The sequence below is a fragment of the Chlorocebus sabaeus genome, chromosome 19, assembly GCF_047675955.1.
Source record: "Chlorocebus sabaeus isolate Y175 chromosome 19, mChlSab1.0.hap1, whole genome shotgun sequence".
NCBI classification, from domain to species: domain Eukaryota; kingdom Metazoa; phylum Chordata; class Mammalia; order Primates; family Cercopithecidae; genus Chlorocebus; species Chlorocebus sabaeus.
Window position 1 is genome coordinate 32,490,922 of NC_132922.1, and position 20,479 is coordinate 32,511,400.

The 20,479-nt window shown below is 48.2% G+C and overlaps 1 protein-coding gene across 1 annotated transcript; it reads left to right on the forward strand.

The window, feature by feature from the left end:
* The first annotated feature begins 1,322 nt into the window (after nt 1-1,322).
* LOC119618241 (immunoglobulin lambda-like polypeptide 1) lies at nt 1,323-9,243 on the forward strand. The gene is made up of 3 exons (XM_073007135.1): nt 1,323-1,608; nt 7,275-7,393; nt 8,788-9,243. Exons 1-3 carry the CDS (start codon nt 1,403-1,405, stop codon nt 9,105-9,107), a joined length of 645 nt encoding a protein of 214 aa, XP_072863236.1. The 5' UTR covers nt 1,323-1,402; the 3' UTR covers nt 9,108-9,243.
* The last annotated feature ends 11,236 nt before the right edge of the window (nt 9,244-20,479 follow it).

The following is a 20,479-nucleotide window of genomic DNA, read 5'->3' on the forward strand; positions in this document are numbered from 1 at the left end:
CTCCAGCCTGGTGACAGAGCAAGACTCTCAAAAAAAACAAAAAAGGTCAAGATGATAAATTTTAGGTCATGTGTATGTTACTACTTTTTTACAAATGAAGAAAACAACACTTTGACATGCATTATCTCCCAACACCAACCTCAACCCGGTCCTGAAGAGCGAGCAGAGCCGACAGCATTTCCAGCCCCACCTCTGGAGGAGAGTGCTCAGTCCCTCCTCACTGCCACTGCTCCCCCCACCACCAAAGCACAGGGTCCCGAGATGTTGGGAGAGGGTCGGGGATGCCGGGCTGGGAAAGGAGCCGGGGGCCTGTCAGAAGCCATGACATGACGCGCTCACTGCTCGGGAGGAAGCTACTGGCCTCTGAGTGAAATCTGTAAGAATGAGCTCTGGAGATGTACCGTACAACATGGAGATTACAGTTAATAAATGTATTGTATACTGGAAAATTGCTAAGATTAGATCTTCCGTGTTCTCACTACAAAAGCATAAGCATGTGAGGAGATGGACGTGTGAGTCAGCCTGATTTAATCATTTTACAGTGTGGCAAAGCATCACACTGTAGGTGGTAAATATATACAGTTTTGTCAATTATACCTTCAGGAAGCTGGGGTGGGGTGTGTGTGTGTGTGTGTGTCTGTGTGTCTCTGTGTCTGTGTGTCTGTGTGATGTGAGGTCTGTGAGGCGCTGAATGTGGTACATTAAACAGCATTTTCGTTCTTACCTCATGATTCCTGGACTTGAACCGTTGAGTGACTTCTAGCTAACCCCAAACCTGTTTCCCCCTCTCTAACCACACCTCCCTCCAGGGCTGGTTGGAGGAGCCTCAGCCCAGCCCCCTGAGCTCAAGCCCTGGGGGATTCCTGCTGGGCGGCTCTCTGGACCCCAGTGAGATGCTCCACAGACCCAGGGCACCCTCGGGGAAGGAGGGAAGTCAGGCGCATCACCTCCTGGGACCAGCCCCGAGGGGACTCAAACCCATCCAGGGTGCAGGTTCCTCCAAAGGAAAGCCCCAGGGGAGGGTCTTGGGGGGCCATGGTGCAGCCCACCTCCCTGTGTGACCTCAGCCCTTGCCGACCCTCTGCCTGTGGTGGGAGGTCCCCGAACAAAGCACCCAGGGCCCCAGGGGCAAGGCCAAGCCCACAGGTGTGGGAGGCAGTTGAGCCCTGGCTCCTGACCACAGCAGGGCAGTTGGCAGATGTGCCTCTGGGACAGAACCCCAGGGGTAACGGCCATGGATGCTGGAAGGGGCCTGGCTGGGGGCAGGGACCAGAGGATGAGGATGGGGCCACATGAACTGGGGTGCCCTGGGACAGCTGCTGCCAGCGAGAGACCGGGGCACCACTCTCCAGGGAGCCCACGCTGCAAGTCAGGCCACAAGGGCCTCCGACCCTGAGGGCCGATGAGGCCAGGGACAGGCCAGGGGGGCCGTGAGGACCCTGGTGAGCCAGGCCCCAACCTCAGGCAACGCTGGCCCCTGCTGCTGCTGGGTCTGGCGCTGGTAACCCATGGCCTGGTGCACCCAACGGCTGCACCACAGAGCAGAGCCCTGGGCCCTGGAGCCCCTGGAGGAAGCAGCAGGTCCAGCCTGAGGAGCCGGTGGGGCAGGTAAGGGGTGAGAGATTCCCGGGGATGTGGGGGTCTGGCGGCAGAGGCGGGAAAGGATGATTGAGGGGAGACAAGCCAGAGGGGGGAGGAGGAAGGTTAATCCCTGGAGGGGAGCCAGAGGCACACTGACTTTAACTGAAGTGTTAGTATTTTTCCATCATGGATTTGTTTAAATTAATTTTTATTGCTTAATGTCATATTAAAATACTATTTATCTTGAATCCTGAGATTTCTGCCCCCACCCCTTACATTTGGCACGAAGGCCAATGTCTCCCTTACCTCCCCCTAGTACTTGGGGTAGGGCAGGACTAGAGGCAGGGGCAGGATGTCCACAGGGGTGGTGGCCACTATCCCTGAAAGGTGCCCAGGCCTCCCCCTCTTCCCCCTCCTCCTCCTCCTCTTCTCCCTCCTCCTCTCACCTCCTCCCCCTTTCCCCTGGCCTATGTCGCCTGTCCACTCCCACCCTCACTGGGCAGGGGCCACTCCCTGGAGCTCCAGCTGATGTGTGAGGGGCCTTTCCTGGAGTCCCTGGGTCACTAGACCTTAGCCAGCATCGCCTCCTGAAACCAGCCCCTAGGAGACCCAAGCTTATCCACGGTGTAGGTGCCTCCAAAGAAGAAGCCCAGGAGAGGGTCTAGGGAGGCCACAACTCCCTGTGTGACCTCAGCCCTTGCCACCACTCTGCGTGTGGTGGGAGGTCCCTGGACAAAGCACCAAGCATCTGGGTCCATTTATGACTACTTGGGACACAACAGCCTGGTCATCACTGGTGCACGTTGTACCCACAGGCGATCACGTTGTACCCACAGGCGATCATGTTGTACCCACAGGTGATCACTTTATGCCCACAGGCGATCACGCTGTACCCACAGGCGATCACGTTATACCCACAGGCGATCATCATTTCAGGGACAGAACCTTCCTCTTGTTGGCCCCATAGGCAGGTCCCGCTGTGATCCCCTTTGTGCAGATGGGGATAGAGCCCAGAGAGGTGAGGCAACCCGTCCAAGTCACTCAGCTCATGGGCACAGATTCTAAGGCCCAAGCTGGATGGCCTCTAGCTCTTCCCTGTCCCATCCTCTAAGCTGACGGAGCTGACACGTGCACCTCTGGGGCCTGAGTTTCCCCCTTTTCATCATCTTCTTCAAACAAAGTTTCACGGAGTTTCATCTTGTTGCCCAGTCTGGAGTGCAATGGCGCGATCTCAGCTCACTGCAAACTCTACCTCCCAGGTTCAAGAGATTCTCCTGCCTCAGCCTCTGGAGTAGCTGGGATTACAGGTGCGCACCACCACACCCAGCTAATTTTTTGTATTTTTTTAGTAGACATGGGGTTTCACCATGTTGGCCAGGCTGGTTTCGAACTCCTGACCTCAGGCGATCTGCCTGCCTCGGCCTCCCAAAGTGCTGGGATTACAGGCGTGAGCCACCGCGCTGGGCCTGAGTTTCCCCTTTTGCAATCTGAGGGGCCCTGATCAGTGAGGGCCTTCAACCTCCCACCCACCCAGAGGATGCTGGGGTGGCCGTGGTGAGAGCTCCAGCAGCGGCAGCCAACCTGACCTACGCCAGGAGCCCGGCCATGGAGGCGGGATCAGCATAGTGGCGGGCCAGGACCAGGTCTCAGTGTCCTGCACGGACTTCTGGGCAAGGAGTCCCCATCAGGGTCAGGCTCTGTGCTGGGGCTGAGGTCCCAGAGGATCTAGATTTGCCCCAATTCAAGTCTACAAGGAGCGGGGGCTGGGTGAGGAGACAGCCACAGGCAGGGTGATGCCTGCAGAACAGAGACTGGGATGGGGAAGGCCCCAGGGGTCTCCACAAGGGACAGGTGACAGGTGGAGGGAGACACAGATAATAACATTGGTATTATGTTGGGGGGATATTAATAAAGTTTTTACATTATAATCTTTAGAAATCTTAGAAATACTATGGGCCAAGTGCTGTGTCTCATGCCTGTAATCCCAGCACTTTGGGACGCCAAGGCAGGCAGATCCTGAGGTCAGGAGATCGAGACCATCCTGGCCAGCATGGCAAAACTCCGTCTCTACTAAAAATACAAAAATTAGCTGGATATGAGCCTACAGTCCCAGCTACTCGGGAGGCTGAGGCAGGAGAATCGCTTGAATCCGGGAGGTGGAGGTTGCAGTGAGCTGAGATTGCACCCCTGCACTCCAGCCTGGGTGACAGAATGAGATTCCCTCTCAAAAAAAAAAAAAAAAAAAAAAAAAAAAGGTATTTTGCTGGGGGGATATGAATATGAGTTTTTATAATCTTTAGAAATCTTACAGAAATACTATGGGCCAGGTGCAGTGGCTCATGCCTGTAATCCCACAACTTTGGGAGGCTGAGGCAGGATTGTTTGAGCCCAGGAGTTTGAGATCATCCTGAACAACACAGCAACACCCCATTTCTACAAAAAATATAAAAACTAGCCAGTCATGGTGGTACTTGCTTGTGGTCCCAGCTACTTAGGAGGCTGAGGTGAGAGGATTGCTTAAGCCTGGGAGGTTGAGGATGCAGTAAGCTGAGATCCCACCACTGCACTCCAGCCTGTGACAGAGGGAGACCCTGTCTTTAAAAAAAAAAAAAAGAAAAGAAAAAGAAAAAAGAAAAAAACTGATTATTACTGTAGAACTCTGGTAAATATCTCCTATCAAGTAAATATCTCTTCTATTCATAGCTTATGAAAAGATATTTTCACTGTTTTTAAGAAATAGATTGTGTATCACTTTTTATATTTAGTTGTAAATTTATTTGTTTTATTTTTTTTTTAGAGATGGGGTCTCACTATGTTGCCCAGGCTGGCCTCCAACTCCTGGGCTCAAGCAATATCCCTGCCTCAGTGTCCCAAGTAGCTGGGACTACAGGCATGCACTACCAAACTGGGATAATTTTTTGTAGAAATGAGGTTTCACCATGTTGCCTGGGCAGGTCTGGAACCCCTGGGCTCAAGCCATCCACCCACCTCAGCCTCCCAAAGTGCTGGGATTACAGACGTGAGCCACTGTGTCTGGCTCTACTACTTTTAATAGGTCTTAATAGGCTTAAAATATTAATTATTTTAAAATTAATTTTGGAAGTCTTCTACAACATGGATGAAACTTGAAGACATTATACGTAGTGAAATAAACCAGACACAAAAAGACAATTGTCATTTGAATTCACTTTTATGAGGTCCCTAGAATAGGCGAATTCACTTGGACAGAAAGTAGATTTGAGGTTATCAGGGCGAGGGGGAAGGAAGAATGGGGGACTGTAGTTACTGGGTTTAGAGTTTCTGTTTGGGAAGATGAATGGGTTCTGGAGATGGACGGTGGTGAAGTTGCCCAACAGTGTGAATGTACTTAGTGCCACAGAGCTGTACGTTTAAATATGGTTAAAGTGAAAATATGAATGCTATGTATGTTTTACTGCAATTATTTAAAAAAAAAAAAAAAAAAAAAAAGGAGCCAGGTGTGGTGGCTCATGCCTGTAATCCCAGCACTTTGAGAGCCTGAGATGGGCTCACTGCAACCTGTGCCTCCTGGGTTCAAGCAATTCTCCTGCCTCAGCCTCCTAAGTAGCTGGGACTATAGGCGCACAGTCACGCCCGGCTAATTTTTGTTGTTGTTGTTGTTTGGTATTTTAGTAGAGATGGGGTTTCACCATGTTGCCCAGGCTGGTCTGGAACTCCTGAGCTCAGGCCATCTGCCCGCCTCCGCCTCCCAAAGTTCTAGGATTACAGGCGTGAGCCACTGTGCCTGGCCCAATATTACACTTCTTAAATGCACTACTCCATTGTTTAATTATCTTAAATGTTACATTCTCATAATTTTAAAAAAGTAAAGATTTTTGGAGGGCAGGTGTGGTGGCTCACACCTGTAATTCCAGCACTTTGGGAGGCCAAGGTGGGTGGATCACTTGAGATCAGGAGTTCGAGACCAACCTGGCCAACATGGTGACACCCTGTCTCTATAAAACAGAAAAGTTAGCTGGGTGTAGCCGGGCACGGTGGCTCACTCCTGTAATCCCAGCATTTTGGGAGGCCGAGGCGGGCAGTTCATGAGGTCAGGAGATCGAGACCATCCTGGCTAATATGGTGAAACCCTGTCTCTACTAAAAATACACAAAAAATTAGCCAGGCATGGCACAGTCCCCCTGTAGTCTCAGCTGCTGGGGAGGCTGAGGCAGGAGAATGGTGTGAACCTGGGATGCAGAGCGTGTAGTGAGCCGATATCGTGCCATTGCACTGCAGCCTGGGTGACAGAGCAAGACTCTGTCTCAAAAAAAAAAAAAAAAAAAAAAAAAAAAGAAAAGTTAGCTGGGTGTGGTGGTGCATGCCTGTCGTCCCAGCTACTTGGGAGGCTGAGGCATGAGAATCGTTTGAACCCAGGAACTCAGGAGGTGGAGGTTGAAGCGAGATGAGATCACACCACTGCACTCCAGCCTGGGCAACACAGCGAGACTCTGTCTCAAAAAAAAAAGAATGTCTAGATGCAGATGCAAAAGCCATTTCAGTGTGGGAGGCGAGGTGACTGAGTCCAGGGACTACAGGTTTCTGGCTGAGGGGTTGAGACAGTCCATGGTCATTGTGATGAGATGAAGATGGAAAATGAGCTGGGCTGAGGGAAGGTGGTCATCTCCTCTGGAAGTGATTAATTTGAGAGTCCTGTTGGGTAACCTACTGGGCATGGTCAGTAGGCAACTGAGGTGGAGCTGAGAGGGTCTGGAGCTGGGATAGACTCCAGCCTCGCCATGTGGGCAATAGTGGGGGTCACAGAGTGTGAAGATGGCTAAGAAAGGGGTCTGAGTGGGGGTCTGGGGAGTCAGTAGCCAGGCATGGGACATGGAGAAACAGATGCCAGGAGAAGACGAAAGAGGAGTCTCAGACCCCAAGGGGAAAAGAGCCACTGGAAAGAGGGGCCAGTCCCATGTCACATCCAGCAGAGACACCAGGTACAGCAGAAGGACCTTGGACATGACCATGAGGAGTGCCTTGTTGGCCATGACCTGGGAGAGATGGGGGTGAGAGCATGGGGGACCACACCATGTCCCCAGCACACAACACAGTGCCTGGTAGACAGGATGGATCTATGGATGGACTGACAGGTAGATGGATGGATGAATGTGCAGATGATAGATGGATGCAAAGACAGATGAATAGATGGACAGATGCATAGATGGGTGGACGGATGGATGGACAGATGGAATGAGTGATCTGAGAGGTCAGAAAAGGCTTCATGAACAAAGTGAGACTGAGCTGCATCTCCATGGATAGATATAAAAGCAGAGGACTCTCCTTTTGAGTCAAGAATGACCCAGTGTCCTGGTCCAGGGAGGAAGTCAGCCTGGCTTGACTGGGGACATTTGTGGCGGACTTCAGAGGCCCTTAAAATGGAACCAAGTGAGGTTGGGCAGGTCCGAGCCAGCTCAGGACTCCTGAGCCACACCGCACAGCTGCCTGAGGGGATGCGTCACTCAGGGAGTTGCTGGGACCCACTGGGCCAGTGTTGCCATCAGCATCAACAGCTTCAGAGAGTGGGACACAGGCTGGGGTGACTCCAAGGCTGTGGGTGGCACCTGCCTCAGAGAAGGGACAGGCACAGAGACACTACTGGGATACTGGTCACCCCCCTGCCCTGTGCCTGGGTCACAGCCTACACACTGCAGCCCTGTGCCCCTCACACCCAGCAGGTTCCTGCTCCAGCATGGCTCCTGGACTGGCCCCAGGTGCTGGCCACGGGGGTTTCGATCCAAGCATAATTCACTGAGGCATGTGTTTGGCAGCGGGACCCAGCTCACCGTTTTAGGTACGTGGCTCTCACAACCTTTCCCGGCCTGTCCCACTCTCTCCTATCTCTGGAAAATCTGTTTTCTCTCTCTGGGGCTTCTTCCCCTCTGCCCTCCCAACCTTAAGCACTGACCCCTACCTTTCTCCATGGGTCCTGGAGAAAGTGCATTAATCTCAGGGTAATGGCAGGAAGGGCCCCCACAGTGGGAGCAGCCACCTTCAGGTTCCAACAGCGGGACACAGCCTGGTCCTGGGGCCTGTGCTGGGATTGGGCAGGGTCAGGGCTCCTCCCCTCTCCCAGGGCACATGTCTGAGTGAGAGACAAAGGCCAGTTCTGATGAGGGGCCCTGCAGTGGCCTTAGAGACAGTCCCCAGGACCCCAGGGTCCAGGCTGAGGACTGCATGCCCATCCAGCCTGGGAGGGCTACCTGGGGGCCTGGGGACACAGGGGTCACCTCGAGGGGAGACCAATGGAGGGCACAGAGAGGGCTCTGGGTCTCGGCTGCAGCTCTGTGGCCTGTGCTGGGTCGTGAGGACATGGGGACACAGAGGGATGGGTGAGACTGGGTGAGGTCCCGGAGTCCAGCCCTGCCAGGACAGTTACCAGAAAGGAGAGGGTCTCTTAGGGCAGAGATGTGTCTGTCCCTGGAGCCCTGTCGCCTCTGGGGCCCAGCGTCTCTCTGTTCACGGGTTGGCCTCCCGCCTTCATTTGAGGAGGGCACTTTAGACTCAGGAGGTGACTAGCAGGGAGGAAACGGGTGTGCAGAGAACTCCACGGCCACCAGGTGAAGTCCAGGGGCATCAGAGGCTGCTGGAGTGGGCATGGGGGCTGCGGTGACCTGAAGTCTGGGTGAGCAGCCCCAAGAACACAACCGATGTGAAGGGTCCTGTGGTCGGGCTGGTGGGGACAGGGGCGACGGCAGGGCCCCAGGGTTTGTCTGGGTGGAGCCCCTGCTTCACCAGGAGAACTGAGTGGGTCAGGCTGGGGCACAGCCTGGTGTCCCAGGGGACGGGAAGCTCCAGGCCATGCCAGGCTTGGGCCTCCCCACACCCTGCCAGGATGGTTTTGTGTTTTGTGGGTGAGACCCCTAGCTTCCAAACTCAGACTCCAGAAACCAAGAAGGAAGGAGTGCAGCCTGCCCTGGGTTCACATGGGGAAACTGAGGCTGCAGAGGATATGACTGGGCCAGGACGCCTGGGAAAGGTGACTTGGGAAGGCCCCTAGGAAGGTGCAGGGCTGTCTGCTCTCCAGAGGGCTCCAGTGGAAAGGAGGGAATGAAGAGGGAAGGAGAGGCCCTGGGTGGGCCAGACAACCACACCGTGAACCCTCCCAGAGACTTTAGACAGAGAGAGGCATTCCACAACACCCCACTCTTCCTCTGCCGTCTCTCACCCCCTCCTCTGTCCACACAGGTCAGCCCAAGGCCACCCCCTCAGTCACTCTGTTCCCGCCATCCTCTGAGGCGCTCCAAGCCAACAAGGCCACGCTGGTGTGTCTCATGAGTGACTTCTATCCGGGAATCTTGACGGTGACCTGGAAGGCAGATGGTACCCCCATCACCCAGGGCGTGGAGATGACCACGCCCTCCAAACAGAGCAACAACAAGTACGCGGCCAGCAGCTACCTGAGCCTGACGCCCGAGCAGTGGAGGTCCCGCAGAAGCTACAGCTGCCAGGTCACGCATGAAGGGAGCACTGTGGAGAAGACAGTGGCCCCTGCAGAATGTTCGTAGGTTCCCAACCCTCACCCCACCCACAGGGGCCTGGAGCTGCAGGATCCCAGAGGAGGGATCTCTCTGCATCCCAAGCCATCCAGCCCTTCTCCCTGTACCCAAAAACTCTCAATAAATATCCTTTGTCAACCAGAAATCCTGCTCCCTCTCTTCATTTCTTATCTCTCATATGATTTGATGCTTCTCCTGGGTTCTGTGTGGCGTTGGGGGAATCCTGGCACCAGTGGGAAAGTAGCCTGGAGGGGAGGATCACAGGCTCCCCAGGGTATCCCCTGGGGAAATAGGTCAGGATAGGAGGAGTCGGCTTACTGAACACTGGTCCCTCCATTCTCTCCCTCCTCCCCTTCCTTCTTGCAGCTCAGCCCCAGACACACTGTCTACTTTCTGGAGAGAGCTATTTCTGGCTGAGCCTCCAGATATGCCCTCTGTCCCTGTCCTGGTCTGGACCCTCTATCCATCCATGGCCTCTCTTTCCTCAGCCTGGAAATCCTACTTTGGCCTGGAGCCCCTCTGCTTCTGGCCCTGGCCCCTGGAATGCTCTCTTTCCTCTCTGCCCAACTCCCCAACCCTGAGAGCTGGACTGTCTAGGACACTCCAACACCATCAAATTCATGAGCTCTTATATTTTGGGCCCACCTTGATTTTTCACCTGACAGCAGGTTGAGAAGTGTGATAAAAATAGGAGGAAGCCAGGAAGGAAATATACATGAAAGGCCTGCAAGAGGATCAGAACACTTGCAAAAGATAAGCTTTGAGCTCCCCAGGAACCAGTGCAAGAAGGGTAATAGGTGCTCCATCATTTTCTTTTTTCTTTTTTTCTTTTTTGGGATAGAGTCTGGCTCTGTCGCACAGGCTGGAGTGCAATGGCGCAATCTTGGTTCACCATAACTTCCACCTCCCGGGTTCAACCCATTCTCCTGCCTCAGCCTCCCCAGAGTTGGACATGGGGCCTGGTGGGAGGTGTTTGATTAGTGGTGGATCCCTCATGGTTTGGTGCTGTCTTCCTGATAATGAGTGGGTTCTCGTGGGATCTGGTTGTTTAAAAGTGTGTGGCACCTCCCTATCAACTCTCTCTTGCTCCCGCTCTGGCCATGTGAGACATCTGTTCCCCCTTCACCTTCCGTCATGATTGGAAGCTTCCTGAGGTCTCCCCAGAAGCTGAGCAGATGCCAGCATGCTTCCTGTACAGCCTGCAGACCCATGAGCCAGTCAAACCTCTTTTCTTTATAAATTACCTGGTCTCAGGTGTTTATTTACAGAAATTCGAGAATGGATTGATACAGACATTAATCTTATCAGCAAGGGCAGAGCCTCTCACCTCCCCAAAGCCACCACCTCATAATACCATCACATTGGAGATGAGGTTCCAACCTGAATTTTGGTGGAATGCAAACATTCAGACCATAGTACCCTATCTCCAAATACAGACACATTCTGAAGACCTGGGGTTAGGACTTCAACGTATGAATCTGGAGGAGCACCATTCAGCCTGGAACATCTGCTTTGGTTTGGGCTGCCCTGCAAGCAGGCCTCAAAGAAAGGCTGTTGTACTTGGAGCTTGTTTGGGACGAGTACTCCCAGGGGCAAGAGTGAGGGATGGGGAGTGGGAGAGCAAAACAGGAGCAGCAAGAAAAAAGAAAACCAACACAAAGGCCAGGCACAGTGGTTCACACCTGTAATCCCAGCGATTTGGGAGGCCGAGGCGGGCGGATCACGAGGTCAAGAGATCAAGACCATTCTGGCCAACATGGTGAAACCCCATCTCAACTAAAAGCACAAAAATTAGCTGGGCATGGTGGCGCTCGCCTGTAGTCCCAGCTACTTGGGAGGCTGAGGCAGGAGAATTACTTGAACCCGAGAGGCGGAGGTTGCAGTGAGCCGAGATGGCGCCACCGCACTCCAGCCTGGGTGACAGAGCGAGACTCTGTCTGGGCTTTCTGGGATATGTGTCTCAGTTTTATTCACGAAAAGACACAGCCCTGTCCACTCTGTATATTTGAATTGTTTTATTACTTGGGCATGAGTTCTCTCTCTCTCTATATATATATTTATATACACACACATATAATTATATATATTTACATAATATATAATATATAATTATATATGTATTCTATGTTATATAGAATCTACATCTATACATCTACATTATCTGTTATATAGAATACATATTATATATCATATGTAATAATATACCTATGCATTATATAATATAAATATATAACATATAAGATAATATTATATATAACATATAATATATAACATATTTATATATAATAAAATATATTATCTATGTATGAATCTATATATGTATGTGTGTGTGATGCATGATTGTGTGTGTATATGTATAAACCACTTGAGGGTAAGTTACATATATCATAGCCCCTTACCCCTAAATACTTCAGTGCGTATTCTCTAAGATTAGGGATATTCTGTTATATAACCACAGAAGAGTTATCTTCAAAAGTTTACATTGCTACAGTATATTTAGCTAATATACCATGGTCCCTGTTCTAATTTTGCCAGTTCATCTAATAATACCTTTTTGAGCATTTTCCCCGTCTAGTACAGAATCCAGTCCAGAGTTAGGTACTCTACTTAGTTGTTAGGACTTTTTTTTTTTTTTTTTTTTTTTTTTGAGACGAAGTCTTGCTCTGTTGCTTAGGCTAGAGTCCAGTAGCACAATCTTGGCTCACTGCAACCTTCGCCTCCCAAGTTCAAGCAATTCTCCTGCCTCAGCCTCCCGAGTAGCTGGGATTACAGGCGCCCACCACGCATGGCTAATTTGTGTATTTTTTTGTAGAGACGGGGTTTCACCATGTTGGCCAGGCTTGTCTTGAACTCCTGACCTCAGGTGATCTGCCCACCTTGGACTCCCATAGTGCTGGGATTACAGGCGTAATTCATCACGCCCAGCCAGTTCTTATGTCTTGTTAGCCTCTTAATCTGCATCCTACATTTATGAGGAGTATAAAGAAACTAGTTTACCTTGGTGGAATATTCTTTTATTTATTTTTGTATACACACAACGTGATTTATTTTCCTATTCGCCTAGTACTAGCCAAATGTGTATGTATATTGTTATTAAAAACAACCCTGTGATTAACATCTTTGTATCAAGATCTACCTCTACTTTGAACAGTTTCCTTATTGCCAATAGTTATTTTAAAATAAATAGTTATTTTAAAGGGAAATTGACACATACACATAACACACTCGCACAAAACTGGCAAGTAGCAGATACGTGCTCTTCTAATTTCAGTTTCTTAGCTTTCATGTAGAATGAACAATTACAGTAATACAGGTTGAGGGAAAACAAAGGTATTATTGAAATACACCAGGGACAGCCAAAAACAGCATTAGAAAGCAAGTTCATGCTGCTCAACATTAGCAAGGCAAGGGAAATAGGGAAAAAAATACACAAAAGTGGCTATCACAGGCCGGGCGCGGTGGCTCACGCCTGTAATCTCAGCACTTTGGGAGGCTGAGGCGGGCGGATCACAAGGTCAGGAGATCGAGACCATCCTGGCTAACACGGTGAAACCCTGTCTCTACAAAAAACACAAAAAGTTATCCAGGCGTGGTGGTGGGTGCCTGTAGTCCCAGCTACTCAGGAGGCTGAGGCAGGAGAATGGTGTGAACCCGGGAGGCAGAGCTTGCAATGAGCTGAGATAGCACCACTGCACTCCAGCCTGGGCAACAAAGTGAGACTCCATCTCCAAAAAAAAAAAACAAAAAGAACACCGTGGCTATCACAGAAAAGCCAGCTTATTACTTTAGGTTTTGTGGGAGACTATAGGTCACATAAAAGCAGTCTTAACAATAATTTAACCACATGTGCAATCAACATTTACAAAACGAAATTATATGCAATGTATAATACAAATATTTTGCCTATAGTTTAATTTCCAAAGTCACATATCGAATGACTGAAATGTACATAAACATTCTTTTATGATGGACCAGAACATCTACATTATCATGACTTAGAAAAAGAAAACAGATGCAAAATAGTGTTACGAGACTTTCTTGCCTGAAATTACAAGACTAAGTGTGTGTGTGTATGTGTGTGTACATATATTTAAAGCCCTTTATTCTCATTTGATCCTTTTGGCTGAATTTTATTCATATATTATCTGCCCTTCTTATAGTCTCTCTCATGAAAGGCATTATTATCCAGTCATTGAAGTCAAACCTCTTTCATCAGCCCCCAATCTCTAGACATCAAGTGTTAACAAGACATCTTCCTAAATTTCTCTGGAATTAAGCCCTTCTCTGTTACAGTCTCCTTTCCAAGTCCATTTCTTCATAAATCTGGCATGTGAGATTTTAACTGCTTTGCCGCAGTTTTCTCTTCTTTAATCAGTGGTGACAGCTCCAGGTCTGTTTGCTTCTGTACTTTTTTTCTTTTTTTATACTTTAAGTTCTAGGGTACATGTGCACAACATGCAGGTTTGTTACATATGTATACATGTGCCATGTTGGTGTGCTGCACCCATTAACTTGTCATTTACATTAGGTATATCTCCAAATGCTATCCCTCCCCCCTCCCCACCCCACAAGAGGCCCCGGTGTGTGATGTCACCCTTCCTGTGTCCACGTGATCTCATTGTTCAATTCCCACCTACGAGTGAGAACATGTGGTGTTTGGTTTTCTGTTCTTGCGATAGTTTGCTGAAAATGATGGTTTCCAGCTTCATCCATGTCCCTACAAAGGACACGAACTCATCCTTTTTTATGGCTGCATAGTATTCCATAGTGTATATGTGCCACATTTTCTTAATCCAGTCTGTCATTGATGGACATTTGGCTTGGTTCCAGGTCTTTGCTATTGTGAATAGTGCCGCAATAAACATACGTGTGCATGCGTCTTTATAGCAGCATGATTTATAATCCTTTGTGTATTGCTTCTGTAGTTTTTGTATCACATTCATAGTCCTATTCACAGTAGCAAAAATGCAGCTCTTAGTCTCTTTCTGCTCAACAGCAACTGGTTTAAAGAGGGCATACAAAGTTTGATATTGAGACTTTATTGCTGACAGTTCCTTTAAGAGCGTAACTGGATTTCTCTCGCTTGCTGAATCAGGAGGATTAGTCTTGATTTCACCTTTCAGCCTGTACTGAACATAATCCAGATCAGACTCAGATTGGGAAGTTTATTAGTTCCAAGAATTTACAGAAATCTCTGTCCAAATATTAGCTAACAATTAAGCCAACCTAGGAGAACTTCATTGACCATACATAGCAAAGAGCACAGGCCTTACAAAATTAGTTCAGAATAGTCACTAAGCAAACAAACAACAACAAACCCCGGCCAGACACGATGGCTCACGTCTGTAATTCCTACACTTTAGGAAACCGAAGCGGGAGGATCGCTTGAGCTCAGGAGTTCAAGACCAGCCTGGGCAACAAAGTGAGACTTTGTCTCCACAAAAAATTTTTAAAAATTAGCCGGGTGTGGCGGAGTGAGTGTGCCTGTGGTCCCAGCTACATGGGACGCTGAGGCAGGAGAATCGCTTGAGCCTAGGTGGTCAAGGTTGCAGTGAGCTGTAATTGTGCCACTACATGCCAGCCTGAACAACAGAGTGAGACCCTGTCAAAAAAAAACAAAAACAAAAACCACGCCAGGCATGGTGGTTCATGCCTGTAATCCCAGTACTCTGGGAGGCTGAGGCAGGCAAATCACTTGAGGTCAGGAGTTCAAGACCATCCTGGCCAACATGGTGAAACCCCATCTCTTCTAAACCCAAAAATTAGCTGGCTGTGGTGGCAGGTGCCTGTAATCCAAGCTACTGAGGAGGCTGAGGCAGGATAACTGCTTGAATACGGGAGGCACAGGTTGCAGTGAGCCGAGATCGTGCCACTGCACTCCAGCCTGGGTGACACAGCAAGACTCCATAAAAAAAAAACCAAAACAAACAAACAAAAACTTTCTTATTTGAAAATATCAACAAAATTGACCAACTTTTAGCTAGACTACCAGTGGAAAAAATAAAAGAGAGAAGACTGAAATTATTATTCAAACCAGAATGAAAGAGAAAATGTTACTACTGACTTAGATAAAAAGAATTACAAAGAAATAATATTAACCATTGTATGCCAAAAAATTAGATAACCTACATGAAATGGACACACACTACTGAGTCTGACTCAAGAAATAAAAAAAGGGAATGGATCTATAACAGGAGATTAAGGCCGGGCGCAGTTGGCTTATGCCAACAAAAATTAGCTGGGCATGGTGGCACACGCCTGTAATTCCAGCTACTGGGGAGGCTGAGGCAGGAGAATTGCTTGAAGCCGGGAGGTGGAGGCTACAGTGAGCTGAGATCGTGTCACTACACTCCTGCGCGGTCGGCAGAGGGAGACTCCATTCCAAAAAGGAATGAATGAAATTATGTACTTTACAGAAACATGGATACAGATGGCGGCCAAAACCCTAAGCAAATTAACACAGAAACAAACCCAAATCACATATGTTCTCACTTATAAGCGGGAGCTAAGCATTGCGTACACACGAACATAAAGATGGAAACGATAGACACTGGAGACTAAGAAAGGCAGGAAACAGAGAGGGGGCAAGGACTGAAAAACTTCCCATTGGGTATTATGTTCACTATTGGGATGACAGGATCAATAGAAGCCTAAATCCTCAGCATCACACACTGTACCCTTGTAACAAATCTGCCTATGTACCCCTGAATCTAAAATTTTGAAAATAATAATAAATTTTAAAATTAAAAAGTTTCTCAGGCCAGGCACAGTGGCTCACACCTATAATCTTAGCACTTTGGGAGGCCGAGGAGGGCGGATCACCAGAGGTCAGGAGTTCAAGACCAGCCTGGCCAACGTGGCAGAAACCCCACCTCTACTGAAAATACAAAAATTAGTTAGGGGTGGTCATGGGTGCCTATAATCCCAGCTACTTGGGTGGCTGAGGCAGGAGAATCGCTTGAACTGGGGAGGCAGAAGTTGCAGCGAGCTGAGGTTGCACCATTGCACGCTAGCCTGCTGGGAGACAGAACGAGATTCCGTCTCAAAAAAATTTTTTTAAGTAAAAACTAAAAAGTTTCCTACAAAGAAAAGCTCAGGGCCAAATGCCTTACTGGTAAATTCTACCAAATGTTTAAACGACCAATCCTTCCCAGACTCTTCCAAATAACAGAAAAGGAGATAACAGGTTTTTTTTTTTTTTTTTTTTTTTTTTTTGAGACAGCGCCTCACTCTGTCGCCCAGGCTGGAGTGCAATGGCTCAATCTCGGCTCACTGTAACCTCTGCCTCCCAGAATCAAGGGATTTTCCTGCCTCAGCCACCCAAGTATCTGGGATTACAGGTGCGCACCACCATGCCCAGTTATCTTTTTTTTTTTCTTTCATATTTTTAATAGCGTCAGGGTTTCACCTTGATGGCCAAGCTGGTCTCGGAACACCTGACCTTGTGATCTGCCCACCTCAGTCTCCCAAAGTGCTGGGATTACAGGCGTGAGCCACTGTGCCTGGCCAGAACACCTGACCTTGTGATCCGCCCACCTCAGTCTCCCAAAGTGCTGGGATTACAGGCGTGAGCCACTGCACCCGGCTGACACTTTCAAACTCATTCATTGAGACCACTATTTCCCTGGTACCAAAACCAAAGACATCACAAGAAAAGAAAAATAATAACCAATATTTCTTATAAAGATAAAAAAAAAAATCCACAACCAAATACTAGCAAGCCAAGTCCAGCAACACATAAAAAGATTCTATACCATGACCAAGTGGGATTTATCCCTGCTTGGAGTATCACCCAAAAATCAACTGGTATAATGCACCAAATTAATAGAATAAAAAGCAAAAACCACATGATCTACTCAATAAACACAATCATTTTCTGACAAAATCCAACACCCTTTCATGATAAAAACAGTCCACAAACTAGGAAAAGTCCACAAAAAGGAACTTTCTTTACCTGCTAAAAGCATCTATGAAAAACCCACAGCTAACAACATATGAAATGGGGAAAGACAAAGGTTTCCCCCTAAGATCAGGAACTGCACAAGTATATCTACTCTTGTCGCTTATAATCTACGTTATATTGAAAGTTCCAGGCCGGGCACGGTGGCTCACGCCTATAATACCAGCACTTTGGGAGGCCAAAGTGGGTAGGTCACCTGAGGTCAGTGGTTAGTCAGTGGCCTAACATGGTGAAACCCTGTCTCTACTAAAAATACAAAAATTAGCCAGGCGTGGTGGTGCACGCCTATAACCCCGTCTTGGCCTCCCAGAGTGCTGGGATTATAGGCGTGAGCCACCGCACCCGGCCTGATCTTTTTTATTTATTTATTTATTTTGAGACGGAGTTTCGCTCTTGTTGCCCAGGCTGGAGAGAAGTGGCGTGATCTTGTCTCACTGCAACCTCCGCCTTCTGGGTTCAAGTGATTCTCCTGTCTCAGCCTCCTGAGTAGGTGGGATTACAGGCACCTGCCACTACGCCCAGCTAATTTTTTATATATATATATATTTTTTTTTTGTAGAGACAGGGTTTCATCATGTTGGCCAGGCTGGTCTCGAACTCCTGACCTCAGGTTACCCATCCACCTCAGCCTCCAAAAATGCTGGGATTACAGGTGTGAGCCACTGCACCTGGCAGATGTCATCTTGTATACAGAAAGTCTAAGAAAGTTTTCCCCACCCCCATACACACTAGAGACAGAGACAGAAAGAGAACACACATGCTAATAAACAAGTTCAGCAAGGTCAAGGACACGAGATCAATACACTAAGGTCAATTATATTTTATACACTAGTAATGAACTATCCAAAAATGAAATTAAGAAATTCCATTTGTAGTATCATCTAAAAGAACAAAACACATAGGAAATAATTCAAAAAAAGAGGTATGAGACTCATACTGAAAACTATGAAACCCTGTTGAAAGAAATTGAAAAACACCTGACCCGGCCCAGTGGCTCAGGTTTTTAATTCCAGCACCTTGGGAGGCCGAGGCGGGTGGATCGCTTTGAGATCAGGAGCTTGAGACCACCCTGGGCAACATGGTAAAACCCCATCCCTACAGAAAATACAAAAATTAGCCAGGTGGGGTGGTGCATGGCTGTAGTCCCAGCTACTCAGGAGGCTGAGGTAGGAGGATGGCTTGAACCCAGGAGGCAGAGGTTGCAGTGAGCCAAGATCGTGCCATTGCACTTCATCCTGGGTAACAGAGTGAGACCTCATCTCAACAACAACAACAACAACAAGAAATTAAAGAAGATCTAAATCAAGACATCTCATATTCATGGACTGGAAGACTAAACATGGTTATGACAGCAATAATCCCCAAACTCATCTACAGATTCAATGCAAACTCTATCAAAATCCCAGCTGCCTTTCCGGCAGAAATTGACAAGCTGATCCTAAAATTCCTATAGCAATGCAAAGAACCCAGATTAGACAAAACAATGTTGAAAGAGAAGAACAAAGTTGGAGAATACATACTTTCCAATCTTAAAACCTACCAAGCTACAGTAATCAAGACTGTGATGTGACCTCAGTTCACCAGTAAGAAGAAAGAAAAAAAAGGCCGTGGTAGTGGCATACAGGTAGACGTGCAGACCAGTGTAACAGAAGTGAGAGTCCAGATATAAATCAAAATATCTATGATTAATTTATTTTTGACAAGAGCAGAGACCCGGCACTTTGGGAGGCCAAGGCAGGAGGATCACTTGAGGCCAGGAATTCAAGACAAGCCCAGCCAACATGCCAAAACCCTGTCTCTACCAAAAATACCTAAATTAACTGGGCTTGGCAGCACGTGCCTGTAGTCCCAGCTCCTTGGGAGGCTGAGGCAGGAGAATTGCTTGAACCTGGGAGGCGAAGGTTGCAGTGAGCGGAGATGGTACTACAACAGCACTCCAACCTGGGTGACAGAGCAAGACTCCATCTCACAAAATCAACAACAACAACAAAAAACAACAAAAAATCTTTAAAAAAAAAATACATTAAAAATTTTTATGTTTTAAACAAATTACCTATTCTGAGTGACTATGCCATACAAATGGCCAAAAAACATATGAAAAGATGCTTACCATCACTAATCATCAATAATCAGACAAACAAACCACAATAAGATATCACCTCATACCCATTAGGATGGCTACCATCAGAAAAACAGTAAGTGGGCCAGGGATAGTGGCTCACACCTGTAATCCCAGCACTCCTCCACCTCCCCGCCCTGTGAGACGGTCTTGCTCTGTCGCCCAAGCTGGAGTGCAATGGCGTGAACTCGGCTCTCTGAAACCTCTACCTCCCAGATTCAAGCAATTCTCCTGCCTCAGCCTCCAAAGTAGCTGAGATTACAGGTGCACACCATAACACCCGACTAATTTTTGTATTTTTAGTAGAGACGGAGTTTCACCATGTCGGCCAGGATTGTCTCAATCTCCTGACCTCATGATACCCTCACTTTGGCCTCCCAAAGTGCTGGAATTACAGGCATGAGACGCCGTGTCTGGCCACAGTTTAAGACACACTTAAACTACTTTTCTGTACTTCTCCTCATCCCTCACTGGACTTCTACTTAAACACCTGCTCCTGGGCCCCGGAAACACCTTCCCAGTCGTGTCTCAGAGTCTGCAGTGTTCCGCCTCCAGTTCTCCGGGTCATCCTTCTAAGGCTGGCTCAGATGCCAGCTCTTATTTTTTCTCACCAGAAAGAACCTCTCCCTTCTGCCTGCCCCGACACAAGCTATCACTGCACTTTCACGCAAGGGCCTGAACTGGAGTCCTGGCTGTCAGGCTTCAGGCAAACTGCGACTCTCTGGAATCCAATCCTCATTGTTCCATAAGCCCAATGTCATGGGCCCCACCCCCAGAACATGTAGAGTAATACTTGGGTAAAAGTGATCCACAGCAGTGGCCAGGCACGGTGGCTCACACCTGTAATCTTGACATTCTGGGAGGCCAAGGCAAGTGGATTGCTTGAGCCCAGGAGTTCAAGACCAGCCTGGGTAATATAGTGAGACCCTCTCTCTCTAAAAAAAAAAAAAAAAAAAAAAAAAAAAATTGTTTTCATTATTCTGGCATAGTGGTGCACACCTGTAGTCCAGCTACTTGAGAGGCTGAGGCGGGAGGATTGCTTGAGCCCAGGAGGTTGAGGCTGCAGTGAGCATTGATCACCACTGCACTCCAGCCTGGTGACAGAGTGAGAGCCTGTCTCAAAACAAAAACAAAAACAGAAAAAGTAACCTGTGGTGTGTGGGGATGCCGCTGGATTCCCACTGCAATTTTTTCCTAAGAGATAAGATTTTAATGTTTTATTTTAATGAAGGTAATAATCATGTATGTTCATGGGGCAGAGTGTGATGTTCTGATCCGTGTATACATTGTGGAATGATAATA

What these genes read in the sequence shown, in the direction of transcription:
- LOC119618241 (XM_073007135.1), top strand. Translation starts at nt 1,403, where the DNA reads ATGAGGCCAGGGACAGGCCAGGGGGGCCGTGAGGACCCTGGTGAGCCA. An exon ending in CTGAGGAGCCGGTGGGGCAG is followed by an intron (nt 1,609 to 7,274) that starts GTAAGGGGTGAG and finishes CCTCACACCCAG; the next exon opens with CAGGTTCCTGCTCCAGCATG. An exon ending in GACCCAGCTCACCGTTTTAG is followed by an intron (nt 7,394 to 8,787) that starts GTACGTGGCTCT and finishes CTGTCCACACAG; the next exon opens with GTCAGCCCAAGGCCACCCCC.